The 12296-nt window shown below is 43.1% G+C and overlaps 1 protein-coding gene across 8 annotated transcripts in view; it reads right to left on the bottom strand.

Moving 5' to 3' along the window:
• The window catches only part of add1 (adducin 1 (alpha)), a 196230-nt gene that overhangs the window by 80644 nt on the left and 103290 nt on the right, over positions 1-12296 (bottom strand). For all 8 annotated transcript variants that reach the window (XM_078561084.1, XM_078561049.1, XM_078561058.1 and 5 more), the window contains one exon: positions 5094-5192. In XM_078561084.1, coding sequence (XP_078417210.1) covers positions 5094-5192 — 99 coding nt within the window. The remainder of the gene's footprint in view (positions 1-5093; positions 5193-12296) is intronic.

The following is a 12296-nucleotide window of genomic DNA, read 5'->3' as shown; positions in this document are numbered from 1 at the left end:
GATTGTATTGAATGGCGGGGCAGGCTCGAGAGGCTGAATTGCCTACTCCCGCTTCTAGTTATTATGTTCTTGTTATGTTATGAAGTAGCAGTGGGAGGCCATTTTGAGATAATGAGCAAAATATAGTTAGATTTAGGATCATTATGGAAAAATACAAAGATAGAATAGGAGTAATAGTTCTAAGTTGGGAGAAGACAAATTTTACAAAGCTGAGAGGTGAGCTGGTGAGAATGGACTGGATACAGTTATTAAAAGGAAAAACTGTGTCAAATCAGTGCGAGGCATTCACAAGGCGAGATTCTACAGGCAGAGTGAAGACGTTCCCACAAAGAAAAAGGATGGTATTGCCAAATCCAGAGGCCCCTGGTTATCCAGAAGCATACAGGTCAAGATAAAGCAGAAAAAGAAAGCTCATGACAGTCACAAAAGACTTAATACTGTAGAAAGCCTAGGGGAGTATAGAAAGTACAGGGGTGAAGTAAAAATGGGAATTAGGAAAGCAAAGAGAGGATACAAAAAAGTATTGGCAGGTTAAATCAAAGAAAATCCTAAGATGTTTTACCAGTACATTAAGAGCAAAAGAATAACTAAGGGAAAGGTAGGGCCTATCAAAGATGTACATGGTAACTTGTGGGTTGATGCAGGACATGTGGACAAGGTTCTCATCGAGTACTTTGTCTCTGTCTTCACTAAGGAGAGGGATGATGCAGACGTTCTAGTTAAAGAGGAGGAGTGTGAAATGTTAGATACAATATCCATAGTGAAAGAGCAAGTACTGGAGGGACTGGCATCCTTCAAGGTGGATAAATCACCAGGGCCAGATGGATTGTATCCCAGGCAGTTAAAGGAAGCCTGGGAGGAAATAGTGGATACTCTGAGGATCATTTTCCACCCATCACTAGATACAGTTGATGTCCCAGAGGATTGGAGGTATGCGAACGTTGTACCATTATTTAAAAAGGGTGCGAGGGATAGGCCAGAAAATTATAGACCAGTCAGTCTGACTTCGGTGGTAGCAAATTATTGCATTCAATTCTGAGAGACAGGGCAAACTGTCACTTAGAAAGGCACAGATTGATCAGGGATAGTCAGCATGGTTTTGTTAGGGGAAGATAGGTCTTATTTAATAAAATTTTTTGAGGAAGTAACAAGGAGGATTGATGAGGGTGGTGCAGTGGATGCTATCTACATGGATTTCAGTAAGACATTTGACAAGGTCCCATATGGCAAACTGGTCAGGAAACTGAGATCTCATGGGATACAGGGGAAGGTGGCAGGTTGGATCCAAAACTGGCTCAGTGACAGGAAACAAAAGGTAGTGGTCGATGGATGTTTTTGCGGATGGAAAAGTGTTTCCAGTGGTGTTCCACAGGGCTTAGTGTTGGGGCCCTTGCTGTTTATTGTATATATTGCTTTAGGCTTAAATGTGGGTGGCATGATTGGAAAATTTGCAGATGACACAAAAATTGGCTGTGCAGTTGATATTGAAGAGAACAGCGGTCGATTCTGAATGAATCAGTGGTTTAGTTGAGTGGGTGGAGAAGTGGCAAATGGAATATAATCTGGGAAAGTGTGAGATAATGATTTTGGAGAGGGCAAACAAAGCAAGAGAATACTCAATAAACAGGAAGTTATTGAGAGGAGTTGAGGAAGTGAGACACCTTGGAGTGCATGTCCACAGGTCCTTGAAGGTGGCAGGACAGGTGGACAAGGTGGTCAAAAAAGCATATGGAATGCCTTCCTTTTTGGGTGAGGTATTGAATACAAAAGCATAAATGTACTGATGGAACTGTATAAAATGCTGGTTAGGCCACAGCTGTAATTTTGTGTATTGTCCCAGTCACAACATTACAGGAAGGACATGATTGCTCTGGAGAGAGTACAGAAGAGATTTACAAGAATGTTGCCAAGGCTTGAAAATTGCAGCTTTGGAGGAGAGATTGGATAGGCTTTGGTTGCTCTCCTTAGAACAAAGAAGGCCAAGGAGTGACCTAATTAAGGAGTACAAAATTATGAGGGGCCTCGATAGGGTAGATAAGACAGACTTGTTTCCCCTAGCTGAGGGAGTCAATTGCCAGGGGGCATAGATTTTAAGGTGATTGGTAGAAGGATTAGAAGGGACATGAAGAAAACATTTTTCACCCAGAGGGTGGTGGGTGTCTGGAATTCACTGCCTAAGTTGATGGTTGAGGCTGAAACGCTCAACTCATTTAATAAGGTATCTGGATCTGCATCTGAAGTGCCGTAACCTGCATGGGTACTAACCAGGTGTTGGAAAGTGGGATTAAAATGAGTGGCAAGTTTCCTTCGTCTCCTTTTGGTCAGCACAGACACAATGGGCTGAATGGCCTCTTCCTGCACCATAACTGTTCTATGGTTATGATGGAAGGAAGATCATTGACGAAGCAGCTGGAGGTGGGTGGGCCTAGGACACTACCCTGAAGAACTCCTTCAGTGATGTCCTGAGGACTGCGATAATTGACCTCCAACAACCATAACCATCTGCCTCCAACCAGAGGAGAGAGATTTCCCGGGGATTCCCATTGACTCCAGTTTTGCTTGGACTCTTTGATGCCACACTCGGTCAAATGCTGCCTTGGTGTCCAGGGCAGTCACCCTCGCCTCTTTTGTCCACGTTTGGACTAAGGCTGTACTGAGGTCAGGCACTGAGTGGCTCTGGCAGAAGCCAAACTGAGTGCCAGTGAGCAGATTATTGTTGAGTAAGTGCTGCTTAATAGTACTGTCGATAACCCCTTCCATAACTTTGCTCTTGATCGCGAGTAGGCCGATAGGGCGGTAATTGGCCTGGTTGGATTTGTCCTGTTTTTGTGTACAGGACACACCTTGGCAATTTTCCACACTGCTGGGTAGATGCCAGTATTGTAATTGTGGTTGGACAGATTGGTTAAAGACGCAGCTAGTTCTGAAGCACACGTCTTCAGTACTACTGCTGGAATGTTAGGGCCCATAGTCTTTGCAATATCCGTTGTCTTCAGCCGTTTCCTAATGTCCCGTGGGGTGCATTGAATTGGTTGAAGACTGGCATCTGTAATACTGGGGATGTCAGAAGTAGGCAGAGATGGATCAGCAAGTCAGCATCTCTGGCTGAAGATGGCTATAAATGTTTCAGCCTCGTCTTTGCACAATGTGCTAGAATCCCCCATCATTGAGCATGGGGATATTTGTGGAGGCTCCTCTCCAGTGAATCATTTAATTGTCCACCACCATTCATGACTGGATGTGGCAGGACTGCAGAGCTTAGGACTGATTGTTGGGATCGCTTAGCTCTGTCTATCACATGCTGCTTTCATTGTCTGTCATGCAAGCAGTCCTGTGTTGTAGCTTCACCAGGCTGACACCTCATTTTTAGGCATGCCTGATGCTTCTCCTGGCATGCCCTCTTGCACTCTTCATTGAACCAGGGTTGATCCCCTGGCTTGATGGTAATACTAGAGTGGGGCATAGGCTGGGCCATGAGGTTACAGATTGTGGTTTAGTACAATTCTACTGCTGCTGCCCCACAGCACCTCATGGGTGCCCAGTTTTGAGTTGATAAATCTGTTTGAAATCTATCCCATTTAATACAGTGGTCGTGCCACACAACACGGCGTTGTGTGAAGATGGGGCATCATCTCCAAAAGGACTGTGTAGTGGTCACTCCTATCAAATCTGTCATGGACAGATGCATCTGCGACAGGTAGATTGGTGAGGATGACATCAAGTAGGTTTTTCCCTCTTATTAATTCCCCCACCACCTGCAGACCCAATTTAGCAGCTATGTCCTTCAGGGCTCAGTCAGTAGTGGTGCTACCGAGTCACTGTTGGTGATGGACACTGAAGTCTCCTTCGCAGAGAACATTCTAGGCCCGAGCCACCCTCAGTGCTTTCTTCAACTGGTGTTCAACATGGAGCAGTACTGATTTATCAGCTGAGGGGATAACCAGCAGAAGGTTTCCTTGCCCTTGTTTCACCTGATGCCATGAGACTTCATGGGATCCAGAGTCGGTGTTGAGAATTCCCTCCCGACTGTATACCACTGTGTTGCCACCTCTGGTGATGGTGATGTCTGGGGCATTATCTGTGAGGAATGATCCTCAGTATGACTATGCCAGGCTGTTGCTTGACTAGTCTGTGGGACAGCTCTTCCAGAAGGCACAAGAATCCCAGATGTCAGTAAGGACAACTTTGCAGGGTTGATGGAGCTGCGTTTGCTGTTGTCGTTTCCAGTGCCTCAGTTGATGCTGGGTGATCCATCCTGTTTCATTCCTTTTTGTAGGCTTTGTAGCGGTTTGATACAACTAAGTGGCTTGCTAGGCCATTTCAGAGGGCAGTTAAGAGTCAGCCGCATTTGTGTGTGTCTGGAGTCACATGTTCAGCAGAATGGGAAAGGATATCAGATTTCCTTCCCTAAAGGACATTAGTAAACCAGATTGTTTTTTACGACAATGGTTTCATGGTCACTATTACTGAGAGTTGCTTTTTAATTCCAGGATTTATTAACTGAATTTAAATTTTATCAATTGCCGTGGTGGGATTCGCATCCATGTTCCCAGAGTTTTAGCCTATGCCTCTGGACTATCAGTCTGGAGATGTACCACTATAGCACCGCCTCCCCTATGTGAATGTGAATGGAGAAGAAGAAGATGTAAAAGGCAGGAAGGTGAACACTGCTAAAGTGTCGAGAAACTATCTTCACTTATAATTGTTTTTTAGGCTACGCATCACATTAGAGGAGCTTTTAGTGTAATATTTTTTCTTTCAGCGCTACAAGGCTGTCAAGCTTGTTAGAGTTCCTTGGAGCAACAGGCCAATGTTATCACTAAATTGATATTAGCATTCGGACAAATTCTTTTGAGCAAAATTACAATAGAATGATTCTTAAATGCTTCTTTATTAACACTGGGCTTCAAAGAAAGCTTTAAGACCAGGTGTAGGGTGGCTTCACATATCGCTAGCATAACAGACGGTGTAAGCATGTAATCTTTAAATAAAAAAATCAGATTTTCATATCAATGTACAACTTTTTGTTTGAAATTTAGTGCATATTTAATACAGGAAATAGATTACTTGACTGTTAGGTATCAAACTCCTACCTGAATTTCACAGGCTACAACCAGGTTGTGAATATAATAAAAAGCTTCCTCAATCGTTTCACCAACAGCAACTAGACCATGGTTCCTTAGAATAAGCACCTGGCAGTAGAATAAAAGAGCAATTTAAACAAGTGACATTAATTATTAACATGATCTTGTCAGTTAGTAAATAAAGTCAAAAGCAAAAAACTGCGGATGCTGGAAATCCAAAACAAAAACAAAAATACCTGGAAAAACTCAGCAGGTCTGGCAGCATCTGCAGAGAGGAGCACAGTTAACGTTTCAAGTCCAAATGACCCTTCAACAGACTTCTGTTGAAGGGTCATTCGGACTCGAAACGTTAACTGTGCTCCTCTCCGCAGATGCTGCTAGACCTGCTGAGTAAATAAAGTCAGTTTGCTGTGAGGATTTTATTTTGCCAACTTAAAGGATACCGTGGCTTTGATATGAACCGAGCATACTTAATAAGTTGATGAATTATGCTTCATTCTCAATAGTGCTAAATATTCTGTACTGACATTAATGCAGTTTTATCCCTACTAACTGTAAAATCCTGCCCAATGCTCATAGCACCTCTCAGTGTTCAAGGCCGCAGCTGTGATGATCAATAAGAGAAACCAGCACTTTACAATGAGCCCATCATCAAAGTAAGGGCTGGGGGCGGTGGTGATGTGGGGAAACCCTGCTATCCGTAAAATCCTGCTCAATGTTCACATCACTGCTCTGTGATCAAAGCTGCAGCAGCAATGATCAGTAAGAGAAATCAGCACTTTAAAATGAACCCATCATCAAAGGGGCTGAGGGAAAGAAAACAGGGTCTATCCTCCCCTCATATAATAGGTATAAGACTAAACTCAAGTAAACTCTAAAGCTTATATAAACTTAAAACTCGAGCGTGGCGACTACTGAAAATAAAAGGCAGTATTCTATACCCCTACTGACAGCATAATGAACCTCAAGTTAAATTGCAATTGATAAACCATGAAAAATCTTTAGGATGGCATATGGTTTATGCTTACAAAAACAAAATCTTATACAGACACACACACACTTTCTTGAATGACGACCCCCATTAGGATCATTGTTTATAAAAGGGTGAATATCACAACAAAAATGCAAATATAATTTAAATGATAATGTATATCAGAATTATCATAAATACAGGTATGAATTGTATTTCTTACAAGCAAGAAAATAGTTTTTGATTACATAAGTTGAAAATTCAGCTATGGCACACATTGCATGGCTTCCTTTAGTACTGTAACTGTTAGCAATCCACTTTAGGGCTTTCTTCAGACAAATGCTATTTCTGCACAAAAGATCACGCATCATGTTCTGAAATCATCCAATGGGGGACGAGCACAAGTGGTCCCAGGCAAATTCTGCCTCCAGTTTTCTGCTATAGAAAGGCTGGTGAGGGGGAGGGGCTAGGAGAGAGAAGTAAACAAACAGTCTCTGCTAAACACCTGAAATATCATAAATAGCACAAAATTCCTTCCATTCTGTCAAATAATACCCTTGAGCCCCAACCTCGGAGGAGTACTCGCAACAGTGTTGGTGTAACATTTTTCCATTTTTCAGGTGATATTTCCAATTTTGAGTCACAAAGTTAGCATGCAGGTACGGCATGTAATCAAGGGGGCTAATAGAATGCTATTCTTTATTATGAGAGGAATTGAACATAAAAGTAAGGATGTTATGCTCGAGTTATACAGGGCATTGGTGAGACCGTACCTTGAATACTGTGTGTAGTTTTGGTCTCCTTATTTAAGGAAGGATGTAAACGCATTGGAGGTGGTTCAAAGGAGGTTTACTAGATTGATACCTGGAATGAGTGGGTTGTCTTATGAGGAAAGGTTGAACAGACTGGGCTTGTTTCCACTGGAGTTTAGAAGAGTGAGGGATGACTTGATTGAAGTGTATAAAATCCTGAATGGCCTTGACAAGTTGGACATGGGAAGGATGTTTCCTCTTGTGGGTGAGTCCAGAACTAAGGGGCACTGTTTTAAAATTAGGGGGCGCCCTTACAGGTCAAAGATGAGGAGAAATTTTTTCTCTGAAAGGTGTGCGACTTTGGAATTCTCTGTCTCAGAAGGTGGTGGATGCGGGGTCACTGAATATTTTTAAGGCAGAGGTTGATAGATTCTTGTTAGGCAAGGGAATCAAAGGTTATCGGGGGTAGATGGGAATGTGGAACTCGAAACACAAATAGATCAGCCATGAAATAAGGATACCAAAACGTAAATTTCTAAACTAGCACTGGGAAAGAAAGAATTTATAGGCACAGGAGGGGGAGCTGATTTGAGAAGGGTGAAGAATTTTTACTTTCTACTAGTCTCCAGTTTAACCTTAATTTATAGTTAATAGTACAAGAGTAAGTTAAAGTAAGTAAAAGTAACTAAAGTTAAAGTAAATAAAGTGATTTATAAGTTTAAAGTTAAGGCATGACAGGACAGCTCAGCCAAGTGGCATGCCCGGCAAGTGGGGAGCCATGGACCCAGACGAGCCCATGTGCAGGAATTGTCACCAGCTACACAAGCTTAAGCTCTGTGTTTCAGAGCTTGAGCAGTGGCTGGAGTCACTGAGGTGCATCTGTGAGGCAGAGAACTACGTGGATAGCACATTCAGAGAGCTGGTTACACCGCAAGTCAGGGGCAAGCAGGCAGATAGGGAATGGGTGATCGCCAGGCAGTCCAAGAGAAACAGACAGGTGCAGGAGTCCCCAGAAGTCCCGCTCACTAACTGGTTTTCCATTCTGGTTACTTGTGAGGGCGATGGATCCTTGGAGGAGTGCAGCAAGAGCTAAGCCCGTGGCATCACGGGTGGCCCAGCTGTATAGGAGGGGAGGAAGAGGAGTAGAAGGGCAGTACTAATAGGGGATTCTTTAGTTATGGGAACAGACACGCATTTCTGCAGCTGTCAACATGAATCCAGGATAGTTTGTTGCCTCCCTGGTGCTCGGGTCAAGGATGTCACAGAACGGCTGCAGGACATTCTTGTGGAGGAGGGCAAACAACCAGAGGTCGTGGTCCACATTGGTACTAACACATAGGTAGGAAGGGGGATGTGGTCCTGCAATCGGAATTTAGGGAGCTAGGTAGAAAATTAGCAAGCAGGACCTCTGAAGTAGTAATCTCCAGATTACTCCCAGTGCCACATGCAAGTGAGTACAAAAATAGGAACATAAGACAGATGAATGCGTGGCTGGAAAGATGGTGCAGGAGGGAGGGCTTTAGATTCCTGGGACACTGGAACTGGCTCTGGGGGAAGTGGCACCTGTACAAACCGAATGGGTTGCATCTGAACAGAGCCGGAATGGAGTTCCGTGTGAGGTGTTTTGCTAGTGCTGTTAGGGAGGGTTTAAACTAACACAGCAGAGGTGTGGGAACCGAGAGAATATCAGAAAGTAACACCAGGGTGAATGAAATGCTGGGAGAGGCAGGTAGCACTGAAATAGAGAATACTAAGTTATCAGATGGAGTCAGAGTAAGGGAGCAAGTAATGAAGTCTAAATCAAGGTTACACTGCATGTATGTGAATGCACGCAGTATAGTTAATAAAACTGGGGAGTTACAGGCACAGATTGCCTTGTGGGATTATGATGTTGTGGTGATAACGGGGACCTGGCTTAAGGAAGGGCAGATCTGAGTGTTAAATTTCCTGGTTACAGGTGGTGTTCAGAAAAGATAGGAAAGGGGTAAAAGGAGGAGGGTGGCGTTTTTGATTAAGGAGAGTATTGCAGCACTGGAGAAAAAGGATGTGTCAGAGGATTCAAGGACAGAATCGACTTGGCTAGAGCTAAGGAATAAGAAGGGTGCAATTACATTGCTCGGTGTAATATATAGACCACCAGCTAGTGGGAAAGATATAGAGGAACAAATTTGCAAGGAAATTACAGAGAGGTATAAACATCATAGGAGTAGTTATAATGGGGGACTTTAATTACCTGTATAAAGATTGGGATAGTGGTAGTGGAAGGGACAGTGAGGGATAAATATTCCTAGATTGTGTTCAGGAGCATTTCCTACAGCAGTAAGTGTCCAGTCCAACAAGAAAGGAGGCACTGCTAGACCTCGTTCTTGGGAATGAGGTGCGCCAAGTAGATCAAGTGACAGTGGGGGAACATTTGGGGACAGTGATCATTGTATCATAAGGTTTAGGATGACGGTGGAAAATGATATTGATTAATCCAGAGTAAGAATAATCAACTGGCGGAGAGCAGATTTCAATGGGGCAAGAACAGAGCCTGGTCGGATAGGCTGGGCCCAAAGGTTGGCAGGAAAAACAATAGCTGAACAATGGGCTACCTTCAAAGGGGAGATGGTTTGGGCACAATCAAGCTATGTTCCCTCAAAAGGGAAGGGTAGGACAAACAAACCTAGAGCTCCCTAGATGACAAAGGAGATAGAAATGAAGTTAGAAAAGAAAAAAAGTGTGCTGACGATAGGTATCAGGTAGCAAATGCAATCGAGAACCAAGCCGAATGCAGAAGGTTCAGAAGGGATGCGAAAAAGCAAATGCAAAAAGCAAAGAGGGATTACAAAAAAAGGCTGGCAGCTAACTTAAAAGGAAATCCCAAAGTATTCTATAAGCACATCAATAGTGAAAGGGTGATAGGAGTAGGAGGGCCAATTAGGGACCAACAAAGGGATTTACACAGAGGCAAGAGGCAGGGCTGAGACGTTAAATTAATAAACACTTTGCATCAGTCTTTACCTATGAGGCAGATGCTGCCCAGGCTATGGTGACAGAGGAGGAAACTCAGTCACTAGAAGGGTTTAAAATTGATAAGGAGGAGGTATTGGATAAGCTGTTAGTGCTTAACAGTTGATAAGGGGCTGGGACTAGATGAGATGCATCCAAGAATATTGAAGGAAGTGAGTGTGGAAATTGCAGAGGTACTGGCAATAAACTTTCAATATTCCCTGGATTCAAGGGAGGTGCCAGAGGACTAGAGAATTGCCAACGTTATACTCTGTTTCAAAAAAGCTTGTAAAGATCTGCCCTGCAATTATAGACCAGTCAGTTTAACTTCGGCTGTGGGGAAGCTTCTAGAAACAATTATTCAGGATAGAATTAATAGTCACATGGAAAAATGTGATTGATTTGGAAGCAGCAGCATGGATTTGTTGAAGGGAAATAGTGTCTAACTAACTTACTGGAGTTTTTTGAAGAGGTAACAGAGATGGTTGGTGAGGGCAAGGCTGTTGATGTGGTATATATGGACTTCCAAAAGGCGTTTGATACAGTGCCACACAACAGACTTGTGAAGAAAGTTATTGCTCATGGAATAAAAGGGACAGTAGCAATGTGGACACAAAATTGGCTGACGGATAGGAAACAAAAAGTAATTGTTAATGGGCATCTTTCAGGCTGGAAGAAGATTTGTAGGGGAGGTCCCCAGGGGTCGGTATTGGGAATATATATGATCTAGATCCTGGTGTGCAGGGGACAATTTAAAAGTTTGCAGACGACACAAAACTTGGGAAAATTTGGTGGAGTGGGCAGATAGGTGGCAGGTGAAGTTCAATGCAGAGAAGTGTGAGGTGATACACTTTGGTACAAAGACCATGGAGAGACAGTATAAAATAAAGGGTACTATTCTAAAGGGTGTACCGGAGCAGACAGACTTGGGTATATATGTACATGAGTCATTAAAGGTGGCAGGACAGTTGGGAGCTGTTTCTAAAACATACAGTACTCTAGGTTTCATCAATAGAGGCTTAGAGTACAAGAGCAGGGAGGTTATGATGAACTTATATAGGACACTGGTTAGATCTCAGATCGAGTACTGTGTACAGTTCTGGGCACCACACTATAGGAAGGATGTGATCGCATTGGAGAGAGTGCAGAAGAGGTTTACAAGAATAATTCCAGGGATGAGACACTTCAGTTATGAGGAAAGATTGGAGAAGTTGGGACTGTTTTCCTTGGAGAGGAGAAGGCTAAGTGGAGACTTGATAGAAGTTTTCAAAATCATGAGAGGTCTAGACAGAGTAGGTAGGGAGAAACTGTTCCTGCTCGTAAACGGATCGAAAACCAGAGGGCACAGTTTTAAAGTGTTTTGCAAAAGAAGCAAATGCGAGGTGAGAAAAAACTTTTTCATACAGCGAGTAATTAAGAGTTTGGAATGCACTGCTTGAAAGTATGGTGGAGGCAGGTTCAATTGAGGCATTCAAGAGGGCACTGGGTGATTATTTAAATAGAAACAATGTACAAGGTTACAGGGAAAAGGCAGGAGATTGACACCAAGTTAAAATCCTCAGAGGGCCAGTGCAGACGTGATGGGCCAAATTGCCGCCTCCTACGCAGTAACCATTGTAGATAGGACTGTGGTGGGGGGGGGAAGGGTTCAACTGAAAGGAAGATTAAAAAATCAAAAAGAAACGAGAGAGCAGAGGTGCAGGGTAGTGAAGAGGTGAATGATAATCAAAGTGTGACAGGAAGGTGCAGAAAATACGAGCAGAAGAGTACAGCAGAAATTAGAACCAGAGTGAGTAATAATGGTAAAAAGTCAAAGCTTAAGGCTCTTTTTCTGAATGCACGCAGCATTTCTAACAAGATAGGTGAGCTGACAGCACAAATAGAAATAAATGGATACGACTTGATAGCTATTACAGAGACATGGTTGCAGGGTGACCAAGACTGGGACCTCAGTATTCAAGGGTATTTGACTTTCCGGAAAAACAGGAAAAAAGGAAAAGGAGGTGGGGTAGCTTTGTTAATAAAGGAAGGTATTAGTGTAGTGATATAGTTGCCATATATCGTGATGTGAAATCAGTGTGGGTAGAAATAAGGAATAACAAGGGGAAGAAGTCACAGGTGGGGGTCATCTATAGGCCCCAGAAGAGTTGCCTCATTGTAGGACAAAGTATAAATCAGGAAATTATGGAGACGTGTAAGAAGGGTGCTACAATTGTCATGAGTGATTTTGATCTGCATATTGACTGGACAAATCAGATTGGCAGGGATAACTTGGAAGACGAATTTGTAGAGTGCATCAGGGATTGTTTCTTAGAGCAATTTGTTGCAGAACCTACTCGGGAACAGGCTATTTTAGATCTAGTAATGTGCAATGAGGTAGGATTAATAAGAGATCTCGTAATTAAGGATCCTCTAGTGGGTAGCGATCACAACATGGTAGAATTTCAAATTCAGTTCGAGAGCGAGCAACTCAGGTCTCAAACCAGTGTCCTCAACTTA

The sequence above is a fragment of the Cetorhinus maximus genome, chromosome 2 (genome assembly GCF_964194155.1).
Source record: "Cetorhinus maximus chromosome 2, sCetMax3.hap1.1, whole genome shotgun sequence".
In the NCBI taxonomy this organism is placed as follows: domain Eukaryota; kingdom Metazoa; phylum Chordata; class Chondrichthyes; order Lamniformes; family Cetorhinidae; genus Cetorhinus; species Cetorhinus maximus.
Note: the sequence above shows the minus strand (reverse complement) of the source record. Positions and strands in the feature narration are given on the sequence as shown.